At 41.0% G+C, this 17,886-nt stretch overlaps 1 protein-coding gene and 1 non-coding gene across 2 annotated transcripts; both read left to right on the plus strand.

Moving 5' to 3' along the window:
- Positions 1-1,431: 1,431 nt before the first annotated feature.
- On the plus strand, positions 1,432-2,409 carry LOC109439295 (olfactory receptor 1L3). Its single transcript, XM_019719559.2, has one exon. The coding sequence runs from the start codon at positions 1,432-1,434 to the stop codon at positions 2,407-2,409; it is 978 nt and encodes a 325-aa protein (XP_019575118.2).
- Positions 2,410-12,524: 10,115 nt separating this feature from the next.
- Positions 12,525-12,631, plus strand: LOC141571478 (U6 spliceosomal RNA). Its single transcript, XR_012496206.1, has one exon. It is a non-coding gene; the product is annotated as a U6 spliceosomal RNA (small nuclear RNA).
- Positions 12,632-17,886: the final 5,255 nt, after the last annotated feature.

Raw genomic sequence — 17,886 nt, forward strand, 5'->3', positions numbered from 1 at the left:
AGTAAGGTAAAATTTTGGCTCCATTAGTCATTTAAAAGCTGTTCCTTAGCATAAAATTTTAACTTTGTCAGAACAAAACAGAGAGGTCTTTTAGTGTAGTGGTTCAACTACATGGTTTGGCTTCAGACTGCCTTTGGTTCAAGTTATGTTTTTCCAGTTACCTTATTTTTCTAAGTCACTATAAAAATGAAGACAATAAGAACATATGTTATGAGGTGGTTGTGTGGCTTTATGTGAAAAAAAAAAAAGCTTATAAATCACTGAGTACATAAACATTAGTTTCTTTCCTTTAAGTGAGAAATTATGTGACAATGAATATGATTTGTGTTTAATGGCAATTCATATAGGAAGGGATCAGCGAAGACAGATACTTCATTCCATTAGTTAGTTCATCAAAGAATGCTTCTTGTAAGAAGCTGCATTTGAGCGTGGAGACTGGAGTGAAGGGAGAAGTGTAAGAAAGCCGGGTGGGTTAATTGTAAAATGGGATCAGAAATCACCAAGTGCCAGGAAACGGGCAGCATGTATTTGACAGGCAAGTGGGGACCCTGATGTATGGATTCTGTGTGCTTTCAGAATGGCTGGTGAGAAAGTGGGGAATATCTGATCTCAGAGAGATAATTAGTCCTCACTGGACAATAAATAAGAGCGCTAACTGATGTTCATATTAAATGCTGAATTTTTGCATCTATACTCTAAAGTTGAATCTTCCTTTACCCCAGTTCACTTGTGAGTCTCAGATCCCTGATCTTAGAATATAAATTATCAGCCAAAGAGCAGGGAAGTCTGAGAGAGAATTCTGTCACACAAGTTCATTTCCTCTCTCTCACTTTCCCTAACTCCATCTTTCTTTTCCCTATAACTGTTTCTATTCAATTCAATGTTCTTTAAATGACTTTCTTACTTCCACTGTAAATGACGTGGAAAGAAGCACCTAGACTTAAAAAGATGGTTATTCATCAACTACAAGCTTGGTGAGAGAGCTACCTCATAATTATTTAGATGTGGGTCAGCCATCGGTAATCCTTAATCAGAAGCTGAACTGAACCTGATTCAAAGACTACATCGGTGGCTCTGTGAAAATCAAGCTCTCCATCCTAATTCTCTCATATTCTCTTTCTCTCTCTCTCTCTCTCTCTCTCTCTCTCTCTCTCTCTCTCTCTCTCTCTCTCTCTGTCTCTCTCCCCCTCCCCCTCCCTTTTTCCCCCCTCCTTGTATCTGTTTCTTTAGATCTCTATCTCAAAGATTTAAAAAGAACAAGTTAAAGCCACGTTTGGCTCTGAGTTTTCCATATTCAGGAAGAAAAACATTGGAGTAAATGCTCTATTAATAACTGCTCAGTGTAAGAACCAGATGGAAAGATGCATGTCCCAGATGACACAAGAACAATTAATTGACAGTGTTGTTTATCGCGTAGGTGCATACAAGTCCATGGAAATGTGCAACCTGACAAGACTTCCTGAGTTCATCCTCTTGGGACTCTCCCCTCGTCCTGAGGACCAGAAGCCACTCTTTGTCCTCTTTCTTATCATGTACCTGGTCACCTTGACAGGAAATCTTCTCATCATCTTGGCTATCTGCTCTGATCCTCAACTCCAAAACCCCATGTATTTCTTCCTGAGCATCTTGTCTTTTGCTGACATTTGCTATACAACAGTCATAGTCCCCAAAATGTTAGTGAACTTCTTATCAGAGACAAAGACCATATCCTATGCTGAATGTCTGGCTCAGATGTATTTCTTCCTGGTCTTTGGAAACATAGACAGTTATCTCCTGGCAGCTATGGCCATTGACCGCTACGTAGCCATTTGTAACCCTTTCCATTATGTCACTATTATGAACCACAGGCGCTGTATGTTGCTACTGGCCTTCTCTATAGCTTTCCCTTGTCTCCACTCCCTCCTATATGTCCTCCTGGTGAATCGACTCACCTTTTGTGCATCAAATGTTATCCATCACTTTTTTTGTGATGTCAACCCTGTCCTGAAATTGGCCTGCTCTTCTATCTTTGTCAATGAAGTTGTGGCCATGACAGAAGGGCTGGCCTCTGTGATGGCCCCTTTTGCCTGCATCATCATCTCGTACCTAAGGATCCTCATTGCCGTCCTCAACATTCCCTCAGCTGCTGGAAAACGCAAAGCCTTCTCTACTTGCAGCTCCCATCTCACTGTGGTGACTCTGTTTTATGGGAGTATTAGCTATGTCTACTTCCAGCCCTTGTCCAGCTATACTGTCAAGGACCGAATAGCAACAATCATCTACACTGTATTGACATCAATGTTGAACCCAGTTATCTACAGTTTAAGAAACAAAGACATGAAACGGGGCTTAGAGAAATTGATCAGCGGGATTAAGTTTGAAATGGATAGGCTTTCTACTGCAAAAACCAACAAAATCTGTGGACCCTGATTGCAAAGTATGGGTGTGGGTGTGTTTGCATGCATGCACACTCATGTATGCACACACACAAACACACTCACCAGTGCCTGAGGCAAGTCTTTGGTGGAGAAATACTCTTTCGTCATTGTAGCTACATCCTGTAGTTTTCCACTTGTGGTCTCTATCATGCTGTGGTTGGACCCATGTCTTGGTACCTGTGCTATCATTGTAGACTCACCCCAGAATCTCTCTCCATTCTAGAAAAATCACATTCCCTTTATTTCTTCCACAATTATTTGGAACCTCCCATATTTCCCTTATTTCTGTTTATAAATTCAGCCCAGTTTGGTCACTGAATTTCCAGAAAAATTTTGTAAGCATCTATATAGAAATCTATATATGTACAGAGATGTTTATGTATACATAACCAATCTATTCTGTTAGATTTTTTTGCAGGTGTGTGTGTGTGTGTGTGTGTGTGTGTGAGAGAGAGAGAGAGAGAGAGAGAGAGAGAGAGAGAGAGAGAGAGACCTATTAGAATACAAGCTTCCCCCAAAAAAGAGCAGTTTAGTGTGATTCTCTCTCTCTCCTGGTATTTGTATTTTAATAGATGGAAACATCTAAGTCAAATAAATTAATCTCTCATGGTATTTTAGACAAAGCATAGATAGATGACCTTAAAGTTTCTAAATGATACAATAAGGAGTTTTTAAACTCCTTTGATTTTTCCTCAATCAGTCCTAACCTAGGGAGAGGCAGAGTCTGGGTGAGTATATGAGTATATTGCTCAATTTTATTCCATTATTACATGTGTGGGCCAATTAGTTTTCAGTTCCATGCCTACTCTGATCAATCGATAAGGACTTCCTTGCACTGCTATAATGGAAAAACTTGTCCCTACTTCTGGGCCAAATGAAGAAGGATGAATATTGATTGATTGCAATGTCTGCTATGGGCATGGGAGCAAGAAGTACTGGTACACATAACAAGGGACTTTTTCAGTCACCATAAACCTCAAGAATTGAATAATTACTCAAAAAAATTTGTCAAAAGGAAAAAAAGACTTGGATACGCAAAAATGCAACTTTATTTCTGTAACTTCATTTCTATAGTTTAATTTTATTTTGAGAACTCAGTCTACCTAATTGTAACTCAATTTTGACTTTTCTCAACCCAATCCAATAATTTCTCAGTGACTTTTAATTTGTAATTCAGCCCTATTCATTCATATCCCACCCCTCGTGGTTATCATAGCTTCTTCCAAGTCCTGTTTCTAACTCTAAGGGTTTATGCAACTTCTCTCTGGTGTGTGCAAAGACAGAGCAGTTCTTTTCTAGACAAGTCTATATTTTGGTCCTATACTAGAACCTGTTGTTTACATGTGACCTCCTTCCACTCATTTGTCACCATGGATGATGGCTAGGGCTTGCCTTTGAGATTGGAGACTGGCTTTTGCTACTTCTCTTACTCTGTACTGATGATACAATAGAGACATCATCCTCAGCCATCATGAGGATGCCATATCCCTTTGATGTTAGTCTCCTCTCTTCTTCCCACTAACCTGACTTTTATCTCTGGTCATCTAATTTGAGTGAGCCACCCTAGACCGATGGGAAACCTTTGAATTGCCTCCAGGAAAATACTGAGGGCAATATCCAGCCCTCTGAGGTCTACAAATCCAATGCCACTCTTTTCTATTGCTCTTTCTAATCCCAGTAGAGTAAGGAGCACCAGTACAGCCCTCATACTGGGCGCAGGGCACACATCCAATCTACTCTCAGATTCACTTACTTAAAAGCCCTTCCAAGAGCCTCTCTAGAATTACCTAAATTGGTTCCTTTGATTTCTCTTTCAAGTCTTCCCTGGGTTATCTGTGGATCCCAAGCAATGTCTCTTAAAATATGAGAATTTGTTGTCTAACACATTGGTGTAAGACTGAATTGTGGCCCCTTCTCCCCTCCCCCTGAAACATTTCATAATTGAAGTCCTAATCCCCAGTATCTCAGAATGTGACCTATTTGAATATAGGGTCTTTAAAGGGGTGATTAAGTTAAAATTATTTCATTAGTGTGGGCCCTAATCCAATATGACCAGTGTCCTTATAAAAGAAGAGATTAGGAAACAGATCCACAGAAAAAACACCACGTGAAGACACAAGAAGATGGTAAGCCAAAGAGAGAAGCCTCAGAAGAAACCAATCCTGCCAAAACTTTGGTCTCAGACTTCCAGTCTCCAGTACTGTGAGAAAATAAATTTCTGTTGTTTAAGCCACCATTGTGTAGTACTCTGTTTCGGCCACCCTAGCAAACAAACACAACATCTGGGATAATTTTGAAACTCAAAAGTAAATAGTGCTTAATGTCTCAGATTTTTAATCCACAACATATCTTCCATTCTGGCTATACAATCAGTTTTGAAAACCCAAAATCCTCTGATTCATAGATTATTTAAGGACATATAAAACTGGTAACTTTACCATAATCTCTAGCTTGCCTAGAAATAAGACCTAGAACTCACCTAGTGAGAGACTGGGGCGCAAAGGTCAACATTAGAACAGAAAGAAAAGAGAAACTTGGTTTAAACTGAAGCCTCAAGTAGGTAAAGAATTTCTGTGACCGCAGGACTTTTGAAGATGTCTGTGCCATCAGTCCCATGAGTTGTGTGAAAAATATGAAAGGGTCTTTCTTAGACCTTCCTGTCAAGCTCTGTAAGGGCAGAAGCTGTGACGGCTCCGTATCCTGCCTTCTTCTAACACAGGTGAGGTGAAGGCTGAGTACCAAGTCTCTCCTCGGTAACATTTTACTTGACCTGACTTGAATTTAACTAAGTTGCTTTTGCATTTCTTTCTAACATTTGTAATTAGTCCACCACCTAAGAGAGCCTATTTTTAAGATGTTACTCAAAGAAAAACAGAGATAGATAAGAACCTCAGATGTACTGCCAGGTCGGAAAAAAAAGAAGGGGAACCAAGCAATTACAACCAAGACTGAAAAAGCAATTTGGAAATAACAAATTATTCTGGATCCATTTGGCTACAACAGCTGGCTTGTTGGCCATTGGTGAACCTCTGTACTTGGGTCATACTTTGGGTCACACAAGGGGAATCCTGGGTGCTGTGCTTGAGTATCTGCATTGGGTTTCTCTCTCTGCCGGGAATTTCAGGCAAGGTCATTCTGTGAGTGTCTCAGGGGCCCAAATTCCACCCAGTGCATTCTTGATGAATTTTAAAGGAAAAAGGGAGTCATGGAATAACCTGAGACTGGGCACTATTAGGCTGAAGGTACCCATGGAAGGTTCTCCTGTGGTGTGTTGTACCTGTTAACAGGACTTCCAGTGGGCAGTGTCCTGTTGTGCCAGAATGGCAACTAAGCTCCAAAGCCAAGGATAAAGGTCGTACTCCCTACAGTCCAAAGGATGCTTTAGCACTTGGAATCTAGCACCCGCCCCTTGGGGCTCTTGGGAAGGTGCTGGCATAGCTCTGCTACCACCAACCACCATTCAACCCCCTGCTTCCCCAGTCAATGTGTGAAGAGGGACAAGAGGGGAGCAGGGCATCGGCCTTGCAGAGTGGGAGGGATTGTTTGCCCTCCCCTACTCTGATCAATCGATAAGGACTTCCTTGCACTGCTATAATGGAAAAACTTGTCCCTACTTCTGGGCCAAATGAAGAAGGATGAATATTGATTGATTGCAATGTCTGCTATGGGCATGGGAGCAAGAAGTACTGGTACACATAACAAGGGACTTTTTCAGTCACCATAAACCTCAAGAATTGAATAATTACTCAAAAAAATTTGTCAAAAGGAAAAAAAGACTTGGATACGCAAAAATGCAACTTTATTTCTGTAACTTCATTTCTATAGTTTAATTTTATTTTGAGAACTCAGTCTACCTAATTGTAACTCAATTTTGACTTTTCTCAACCCAATCCAATAATTTCTCAGTGACTTTTAATTTGTAATTCAGCCCTATTCATTCATATCCCACCCCTCGTGGTTATCATAGCTTCTTCCAAGTCCTGTTTCTAACTCTAAGGGTTTATGCAACTTCTCTCTGGTGTGTGCAAAGACAGAGCAGTTCTTTTCTAGACAAGTCTATATTTTGGTCCTATACTAGAACCTGTTGTTTACATGTGACCTCCTTCCACTCATTTGTCACCATGGATGATGGCTAGGGCTTGCCTTTGAGATTGGAGACTGGCTTTTGCTACTTCTCTTACTCTGTACTGATGATACAATAGAGACATCATCCTCAGCCATCATGAGGATGCCATATCCCTTGATGTTAGTCTCTCTCTTCTTCCCACTAACCTGACTTTTATCTCTGGTCATCTAATTTGAGTGAGCCACCCTAGACCGATGGGAAACCTTTGAATTGCCTCCAGGAAAATACTGAGGGCAATATCCAGCCCTCTGAGGTCTACAAATCCAATGCCACTCTTTTCTATTGCTCTTTCTAATCCCAGTAGAGTAAGGAGCACCAGTACAGCCCTCATACTGGGCGCAGGGCACACATCCAATCTACTCTCAGATTCACTTACTTAAAAGCCCTTCCAAGAGCCTCTCTAGAATTACCTAAATTGGTTCCTTTGATTTCTCTTTCAAGTCTTCCCTGGGTTATCTGTGGATCCCAAGCAATGTCTCTTAAAATATGAGAATTTGTTGTCTAACACATTGGTGTAAGACTGAATTGTGGCCCCTTCTCCCCTCCCCCTGAAACATTTCATAATTGAAGTCCTAATCCCCAGTATCTCAGAATGTGACCTATTTGAATATAGGGTCTTTGAAGGGGTGATTAAGTTAAAATTATTTCATTAGTGTGGGCCCTAATCCAATATGACCAGTGTCCTCATAAAAGAAGAGATTAGGAAACAGATCCACAGAAAAAACACCACGTGAAGACACAAGAAGATGGTAAGCCAAAGAGAGAAGCCTCAGAAGAAACCAATCCTGCCAAAACTTTGGTCTCAAACTTCCAGTCTCCAATACTGTGAGAAAATAAATTTCTGTTGTTTAAGCCACCATTGTGTAGTACTCTGTTTTGGCCGTCCTAGCAAGCAAACACAACATCTGGGATAATTTTGAAACTCAAAAGTAAATAGTGCTTAATGTCTCAGATTTTTAATCCACAACATATCTTCCATTCTGGCTATACAATCAGTTTTGAAAACCCAAAAGCCTCTGATTCATAGATTATTTAAGGACATATAAAACTGGTAACTTTACCGTAATCTCTAGCTTGCCTAGAAATAAGACCTGGAACTCACCTAGTGAGAGACTGGGGTGCAAAGGTCAACATTAGAACAGAAAGAAAAGAGAAACTTGGTTTAAACTGAAGCCTCAAGTAGGTAAAGAATTTCTGTGACCACAGGACCTTTGAAGATGTCTGTGCCATCAGTCCCATGAGTTATGTGAAAAATATGAAAGGGTCTTTCTTAGACCTTCCTGTCAAGCTCTGTAAGGGCAGAAGCTGTGACAGCTCCGTATCCTGCCTTCTTCTGACACAGGTGAGGTGAAAGCTGAGTACCAAGTCTCTCCTCGGTAACATTTTACTTGACCTGACTTGAATTTAACTAAATTGCTTTTGCATTTCTTTCTAACATTTGTAATTAGTCCACCACCTAAGAGAGCCTATTTTTAAGATGTTACTCAAAGAAAAACAGAGATAGATAAGAACCTCAGATGCACTGCCAGGTCGGACAAAAAGAAGGGGAACCAAGCAAGTACAACCAAGACTGAAAAAGCAAGTTGGAAATAACAAATTATTCTGTATCTGTTTGGCTACAACAGCTGGCTTGTTGGCCATTGGTGAACCTCTGTACTTGGGTCATACCTCAAGTCACACAAGGGGAAACCTGGGTGCTGTGCTTGAGTATCTGCATTGGGTTTCTCTCTCTGCTGGGAATTTCAGGCAAGGTCATTCTGTGAGTGTCTCAAGGGCCCAAATTCACACCCAGTGCATTCTTGATGAATTTTAAAGGAAAAAGGGAGTCATGGGATAACCTGAGACTGGGCACTATAAGGCTGAAGGTACCCATGGAAGATTCTCCTGTGGTATGTTGGCCAAAATGCACCTGTTAACAGGACTTCCAGTGGGCAGTGTCCTGTTGTGCCAGAATGGCAACTAAGCTCCAAAGCCAAGGATAAAGGTCGTACTCCCGACAGTCCAAAGGATGCTTTAGCACTTGGAATCTAGCACCCGCCCCTTGGGGCTCTTGGGAAGGTGCTGGCATAGCTCTGCTACTACCAACCACCATTCAATCCCCTGCTTCCCCAGTCAATGTATGAAAGGCATCGGCCTTTCAGAGAAGGGCATCGGCCTTGCAGAGTGGGAGGGATTGTTTGCCCTCCCCAACCAAGAATGAATGCTCCATAAATATCATTTGAGAGATTAGGGATGAATGCAAGATGGCATTTAACTCCTCAATTGAATGGCTTCCAGTTACTAAACTTACAGATTTGCCTGCTGGCAATTTCCACCCAATAATACAGTACTCCAAGGTTCTGTTCTACTCATTTGACTGTCTCTATTTGTGTCAAATCATAATTGCCATAGCTTTTTAAAAATACATACTAAACTAATAGTAATAATAACAATAAAGCAATTCTTTCTTTCAATTTTACTTTTCAAAACTATTATTGACAATTCTCACACATTTATTTTTTCATGTGAACTTTTAAAAAGTGAGAAACTATGTATTTTTTTCTTTTTATCAATCATTCTCGCATGTGGTACCACACATGAATTACAGGACTAAATGGACTGTGTATAAAGTGCTTAGACCAGAACATGGCTCAAAATACGCACTCGGTAAGTCCTGTTGTTGTTTTTGTTGTTACTGTCAATCTATTCCTTTCATAACGCATAATGTGATAAAATGGAAGACTTGGATTTGATCACAAGAAGATCAGAGCTGCCTCATCCAGAGCTTACTTTGTTTAAAGCTGTTTAAGCATAACCAGTTCAGAAACAGAAAGAATCTTCTGTTGGCTCTCCCAAGTTCTCTGCATTTGGATTTGGAGCCCAAAGTCCAGATGACACAGAAGTGTCGCTCTGCTTCCCCTTTGCCATTTTTCTGTGGCCAGCGTTTCCCTTAGTTACCTCATAGAAAGAGGCTGCTGCATCTTAGAGGGGGATCCAAATTTTCTTGAGTTCCCTGGACATAACGCACTCTCATAATTTCCATCATGTGGTAAGTTAGCACATACCATTGTCCCCGGTATCTGTGGGGATTGGTTCCGGGACCTCCGTGAGCACCAAAATCTACAGATCCTCAAGTCCCTATGTAAAATGGTGTAGTATTTGCATATAACCTATGCACATCTTCTCATATACTTTAAATCATCTCCAGATTACTGATAATACCTAATACAATGTAAATGCTATGTAAATATTGTTATACTGTATTGTTTAGGGAATAACAAGAAAAAGAGTGTGTATGTTTGGTACACACACAACCATCGTAGGCTTAACTATATAGTATACATCAGCAAAAAGGCAATTTTTAAAAATGTTTTCCATCCACAGTTGGTTGATTCTGCAGATATAGAACCCGCCAATACAGAGGGCCGACTGTACTTTTTACCATATATTTTTAATAAATTTAAAGATGCCAACACATGTATACTAGGTTATCATGGTAATGGAAAGGCAACTAGCACCAATCAATCACCTACAATTCTGACTGATGGGATTAATGACATAATATTAACAATGAGGAAACTAAAGTCCAAAGTTCAGCTATTCCATGCCCCACTCCTTGTTTTTATTCATTAGACTGTAGGTAAATGGATTCAATATGGAGGCCAAAATGGCATAGACCATTTTGGAGGTCTGGAGACTTATCCGGAGTCTCCAGCAGGTAAGTAGTAAACAGAATTCAAACTTAGAATTGACTAACTCTAAATCCCAAGTGCCTATCCAAACACAATGGGGGGAAATGGGAGATATCTCAGGCTGTATCTTAACTTGTGTGAGGATATCACCAAGGACAGTTGTAACCTTTCCCAGAGTGCCTTCTTGGCTCTTATTTCAGAATTCTGATCCAGATGAGCCAATGTTCTTCTGATCCGGATATCAACACTGTTGCTCTCAAAGTAAAAGTATGTTCCCTGACTAGGCAGTGGAATGGGTGTGCCTGAGTAGTCTGTCTCTGACCAGGGACTCTATTAGGATCGGTTGGGGCCATAGTTACATTGAGACTGACTTGATGAGTCAAGAGACTCAAGGCTTAATTCCCAATCAACCATTTACAAGGAGAAGCCAAACTTTTACCCCTGGACTCTAATTAGGCTGTGACAGCTGCCCAGAGTGGTTAATTATCACCCAAGTAAAGGAGCCTGGAGGTTCAGCAGCAAGATGTCCCCAGAGCCTCATTAAGAAAGCTGAGATAGGACCTCATCCCTTTGAGGGAGCTTCTGCGGTGACACTGGCTCAGAAACTTTTCTGACAGACTGTCATTAGTGAGGTCCCCTGGTTTCCCCCGTGGGCTGGTCGCAAGGGGCCACATTCTACTTTAATTCTAGAAATGGGGGAGAGGATGCCATAACTCAGAGGCTTTCCTTCCATCATCTGAGGCCAATCCTCCAAGGGCAACATTGGAGGGGGCTACTGAGTAACCAGTTTTAGAGGGAGGGGATTTTTAAACCAGTTCTAGCCAGAGACTTTTTCCCTCGTATTCTTCGAATAACATCCTTGAGACATACAAATCAATTCCCCCATTCCTTTCGGTCTCCTCATTCAAAACCTTTGTGATCCTGTCTACTTTATCTAAAGCAGTGGTTCTGGCCTCGTCCACACATTTAGCATATAAACAAACAAACCCAGCCCACCTCAACCAGGGTCCCATTCAATTTAACAAACATTTACTGAGCACCTACTGTGAGTTATATACATGGTGTTAGGCACTGAAGATGCACATATGAATTCACAGGAAACAGTCCCCACCCTCAGAAGGGCTCAACCTGGAGAGGCACCTCCACCCACAAGGTGGGACAAAGAGACAATCACAATACAGACAGACAGTAAGCAAAGTGTTGTGGGAGGTTAAAGGCAACATTTCCTTGCTTTTACCCAAGGAGTCCAGGAAAGCTTTACAAAAAAAGATGATAATTATACTAGGTCTTAAAAAATGAAGCAGAAATTTTCAAAATAGAAGAAAGTTTGAGAAGTATACATTTTATTTGGCATGTGTCGTCTGAGGTCCAGGCAACATTCTGGGGAGAGTGCAGATGGATGTGCTCACCTAGAGCTCGGGAAATAGCTCCTATGCTGGTAGGGTTACAGTGCCTGTCGCCATAGGAACACACAATAGTTCTCAAGATGCATCAGAGCCTAATCAACTAACTCTGTCGAGCTGAACAGGGTGCAGTAAGAAATGAGGGTGGGCAAGAAGGTGGACAGTGAATGGCACAAGGACATGCACACCACCATCATGATCATTAACATGTACTGAGTGATAACTATGTGCCAGGCAGGACTGGCTACCTAATTTTCAGGGTCCAGTGAAAAATGAAAATTCAAGGCCTCTTGCTCAAAAGTATGCTGATGTTAAGACAGCCACAGGAGAGCACTAAATCAAGCACAGAAACCTGAGCACAAGCAGCACACTCATGAAGTTAGCCTTGGTGCCAGACAATATAACTACTGTAAAATCAAAATCTTAACTGATACGATCATGAGGTCAGGATTACTATTATCCCTAATTTATAAATAAGGAAACTGAGGCACAGAGCTGCCTAGTAATTTGTCTAATGTCATACAACTGGTCAGCAGTAGGGCAGGGATTAAAACCATGCGACACCACTATGCACCGATTGGAAGAGTCAAAATCTAGAACACTGACAACACCAAATGCTGAAAAGGATGAGGAACAACAGGAACTCTCATCCATTGCTGGTGGCAGTTTCTTACAAAACTAAATTTACTTTTATCGTACAGTACAGCAATCACACTCCTTGGCATTTACCAATAGGAGTTGCAAATTTATGTTCACACAAAAAGCTGCACATTGAGGCTTAAAGAAACTTTATTCATAATTGCCAAAACTTGGAAGCACCCAAGATGTCCTTTAGTAGGGGAATGGATAAACAAACTGTAGTATATCCAGATGGTGGAATATTATACAGCACTAAAAAAAATAAACTGTGCTCACTTCAGCAGCACATATACTAAAATTGGAATGATACAGAGAAGATTAGCATGGCCGCTACGCAAATATAACACACAAATTCTTGAAGTGTTCCATATTTTTGCAGAAAGTGTTAAACGGGCTTCTTTAAGCAGAAGAAAGATGAAAACAATCTAACTAATGAAGACCAGAAATACAAATAACAAAATGGCAATAACTTTAAATGTAAATGGATTAAATGCTCCAATCAAAAGCTATATGGTGGCTGAGTAGATAAGAAAACAGAGCCTTGCATATGCAGTATACAAGAGACTCACCTCAGATTAAAAGACACACAAAGGCTGGAAGTAAAGGGATGCAGTAAGATATTTCATGCAAATGGAAATGAGGAAAAGCTGAAGTAGCAATACTTATATCTGACCAAATAGACTTTAAAATGAAGAATATAATAAAAAACAAAGAAAGGCACTATATAATAATAAAGGGATCAATCCAACAAGAGGACATAACCCTACGAAACATCTATGTACCCAATATAGAAGCACGTAGATATATAAAACAAATATTGACCAACATAAAGACAGAGATCAACAGTAACACTATCATAGTAGGGGACGTCAACACACTACTGGCAACAAGGGACAAATCCTCCAAACAGAAAATCAATATGGAAACAGTGGCCTTAAATGACACATTAGACCAGTTGGATTTAATCGATATTTTCAGAGCATTTCACCCCAAAGTTGCAGAATATACATTCTTCTCGAGCATACATGGAACATTTTCCAAGACAGACCACATATTAGGCCACAATACAAGTCTCAATAAGTTTAAGAAAACTGAAATCATACCAAGCGTCTTCTCTGACCACAGTGCTATGAAATTAGAAATCAATTACAAGAAAAAAACTGGAAAATACACAAATACATGGAGGCTGAATAACATGTTACTAAATAATGAATGGGTCAACAATGAGATCAAGGTAGAAATCAAAAGATGCCTCGAGACAAACGAAAATGAAAACACAATGACCCAAAATCCATGGGATGCAGCAAAAGCAGTCCTCAGAGGGAAATTCATAGCAATACAGGCCTACCTAAAGAAACAAGAAAAATCTCAAATCAATAGTTTATCCTTACATCTAAGGGAACTGGTAAAAGAACAGCAAAATAAGCCCAAAGGGAGTACAAGGAAGGAGATAATAAAGATCAGAGTGGAAATAAATGAAATAGAGACCAAGAAAACAATGCAAATGATCAACGAAGGAATAGAAAGCCCAGAAGTAAATCCATATCTATATGGTCATTTAATTTATGACAATAGAAGCAAGAATTTACATTGAGGTAAAGACAGTCTATTCAATAAATGGTGCTGGGAAATCTGGACAGACACATTCCAAAAAGTGAAGCTGGACCACCTCTTTACACCATATACAAGAATAAATTCAAAATGGATTAAGACTTAAATGTAATATCTTCACAGACAATAGTGGTTACCAGAGGGTAAGAGGGGAGGGGAGTGGTAGGTGAGGGTAAAGGGGATCAAATATATGGTGATGGAAGGAGAACTGACTCTGGGTGGTGAACCCACAATGGGATTTATAGATGTAATATAGAATTGTATATCTGAAATCTATGTAACTTTACTAACAATTGTCACCCCAATAAAGTTTAATTTAAAAAAAAAATAATAAAAAATAATTGTAAGATCTTAAACCATAAAACTCCTAGAAGAAAATATAGGAAGAAAGTTTGCAGACATTACTCTTCGTAATATTTTACTGATATATCCCCTTAGGCAAGGGAAGCAAGAGAAAAAATAAACATATGGGATTACATCAAACTAAAAAGCTTTTTCACAGCAAAGGAAACCATCAATAAAACAAAAAGGCATCCTACTGACTGGGAGAACATATTTGTCAATGATACATCCAATAAGGGGTTAATATCCAAAATTTATTAAACACTCATTCAACTCAACACCAAAAAAACAAACAACTCAATTAAAAAATGGGCAGAGGATATGAAGAGACATTTTTCTAAACAGGACATACAGATGGCCAACAGACCAACAGATCAACCTCACTAATCATTAGAGAAATGCAAATAAAAACCACAATGAGATACCACGTCACCCCAGTCAGAAAGGATATCATCAGTAAATCAACAAAGAAGCACTGGTGAGGCTGTGGAGAAAAGGGAACCCTCGTGCACTGTTGGTGGGATTGCAGATTGGTGCAGCCACTATGGAAATCAGTGTGGAGATATCTGAAAAACTGGAAATGGAACTACCTTACAACCCAGCAATTCCACTCTTAAGTATCTATCCAGAGAAATCCAAAACACTAATTCGAAAAAATATACACACCTCTATGTTTATTGCAGCATTATACACAATAGCCAAGACATGGAAACAACCGAAATGCTTATCGGTAGATGACTGGATTAAGAAATTGTGGTACCTTTATACAATGCAGTATTACTTGGTCATAAAGAAGAATGAAATCTTATAATTTGCAATGGTATAGTTAGACCTAGAGAACATTATGCTAAGTGAAATAAGTCAGATGGAGAAAGACAAATACCATATGATCTCACTTATACGTGGAATCTAAAGAATAGAATAAATGAACAAACTAATCAGAAACAGTCTCAGAGATATAGAGGAAAAACTTAGTGTTGCTAGATGGAGGGGGGTAGAGATGAGGGAGAAGATGAGGGTATTAGAAAGCACAAATTGGTAGCCACAGTATTGCTATGGGGATACAAAAGACAGTTGGGGAATATAAACAATAATGTTGTAAAGATTTGGTAGGGTATCTGATGGACACTTGTCTTATTAGGGAGACCACTTCATGGACAGTGTAGATGCCTGACCACTGCAGTGTACACCTGAAGCTGAATAATAATGACTGTCAACTATAATATAATATATATATATAGTCACGGGATATGGAGTACAGCACAAGGAATAGAGTCAGTGGAATTGTAACAGCTATACCCAACATCAGAGGGGTAGTAGATTAGGAGCGGGGGATGATCACATTGTGAGGGATGAAATCCCTCTGTTTTGTACACCTGAAACTAATAAAAAAAAAAAATTAAAGAAAGAAAGAAACTACCAAGCCATGAAAACACAGGGGGAAAACTTAAATGTATATTATTAAGTGAAAGAAGCCAATCTGAAAAGGCTACGTGCTATGTGATTCTCACTATAAGACATTCTAGAAAAGGCAAAACTATGGCTACAGTAAAAAGATCAGTGGTTGCCAGGGGTTAGAAGGAAGGAAGGAATGAATACTCAGAGTGTCTTTAGTTGCATTGTCATGGCTGCCTCGATGTCCTGAATCATTTTGACTTTGGGAAGTTGCATGGTGCCAGATCTGGTGAAAAAGGTGGATGAGGACACACCATAATGTTTTTATTTGACAGAAATTGCCATATACCAAAGCGATGTGTGACACAGAGCGTTGTCATGATGGAGGATGAAGTGAAGACATTCACGAAAGAGGGCTTCCAGAGCTGCTTCAGAAAGTAGCAAGAACGATGGATGAGTCTGTTCGAAGCGAGGAGGAGTATTTTGAGGGGGATTAATGGCAACGTGTCTTTTACTCTAACAATGTTTTTAAATGTACACATTCACCGTATCTTTTGATCACACCTGTATACACAGTTCACATACATGTGCATGAACCAGCTCCACACCTGCTGCTCAGTGGCCCTAAGTCCCTTCCTGGGTATGAGACACTCCACCTCTGGAGCCCAGGTTCCCCACAGGCTCCTGGACACAGAGCTCAGTGAGGGCCTCAGTACTGCTCTCCTCTCCTGGGAAGGCCGCAGGGCCAATCTCCCCAGGGCTCTGGCATGCTGGGAGGACAGGCCGCTGGGGCTCCCTTCTTAATCATCAATTCCCACGGTAGGCAGAGAGAAGCAGCAGCACATTTCTGAAGCTAGGTCAGCACCTCAAGTGGCCTCCTTCCTCAGAGATTCAGAGCCTGATCTTAACTGCCTGGAAGGCTCCAACTCAGGCAGGACCCTGAATCTCCTGTCAGCCCACAGGTAGGCAGGCTGAGGGGTCTGTGGGACCAGAGATGGTGGGGCCAACATGTTCATGAGATCTTCCTCCATTTTCCTAATCCTCTCTTCTTCTCTCCTCCATCTCAAAAGCCAGGAAACACTGCCTCTCCCTCCATTCCCCCCCACCACCCCTTTGATCATATGTCACATAATTTTGGGAGAACCTGCTCTGTGCAAGGCACTGGCCCCTTCCCTTCAAGGGCACAGCCCACATCCTGCAACCCCAGGGCCACAGAGTTATCATCTCCTGGAAACTGGGTCAGCCCGCGAATAAGTGAACAAGACAGTTAGGATAATGCAGGGGGTAAGGGCACACATTCTGGAGCTGGACTCCACGCCGTGTGGCCTTAGGCAAGTCCCTTCGACTCCCTGTACCTCACTTTCATTCTATAGACAACGCGGCGCTGTAAAGACTAAATGGCCTAATGTGTGTAAAGTCCTTAGAGCAGTGTCTGGCGGTGTCTGGCATGTGTAAGCCCATGTAATTGCTAGCTATGATGCTACCATGATTGAGGATCTACAGGCAAGGGGCTGCAATGAAGTGGGCGTCTCCAACAGGAGACGTCTGGGGAAGGCATTGCCTGCTCAGCAGAGGAACACAAGCGATTGGTTCCAGCAGAAGTCCCACAATAAGCACCTCTGGTTGATCAGATGGAGACCAAAGCTACGTTGACATAGAAGGAACTCAGTTTTTCACAAAAGAATTCGAATGGGCATATTTTAAATGTCCACTTGCCTTGGAATACAGAATTGAATAGCTGGAAAGGGTGAGGTAAATCCCTAATCTGCTATAGGAGTGAACACTAGGCAGAAAGGAGAGATTTCAGAGATCTGAAAAGAGAAGGACCTCGCCTGAAAAGGGCCCTGCAGAATCCCTACGCAGCCTGTACCTGTTCCAGGAAGCCATATGCCTGTTTGTCTTACGGTAGAAATGGGAAGAGGGTAGCCAAGGAGAAGCTAGGTTTCAAAACGTCTGGACCCAGGAGAGATTCTAAGGTCAGATACTGACGCTGCCAAAGCACAGAGTTGTTATTGTCTCGGACTCTGACAGAGCTGAGGACCAAAACCCCCTACCACCTTTTCTGCTGCAGGTGAGGAAGAAAGCAGAACATAAGGCTTTGTGGAATGGGAGGCAGAAATGCATGCAGGACAGAAGGAAATGGAAAGGATCCCAAAGTGTGGGAGCAAAGGATGAAATAGCAGGAGGACTTTCACTTGCAGAGGACATACCCACTTAGTTCTCTACCACATGTACATGGTTCAAGGAAGAGGTGAAACAGAGGGGATTAACACACACCATTT

The sequence above is a fragment of the Rhinolophus sinicus genome, linkage group LG04, assembly GCF_036562045.2.
Source record: "Rhinolophus sinicus isolate RSC01 linkage group LG04, ASM3656204v1, whole genome shotgun sequence".
Taxonomy (NCBI): domain Eukaryota; kingdom Metazoa; phylum Chordata; class Mammalia; order Chiroptera; family Rhinolophidae; genus Rhinolophus; species Rhinolophus sinicus.

Excerpts from the sequence above, each read along its gene's own strand:
- LOC109439295 (XM_019719559.2), top strand. The coding sequence starts at position 1,432 with ATGGAAATGTGCAACCTGACAAGACTTCCTGAGTTCATCCTCTTGGGA.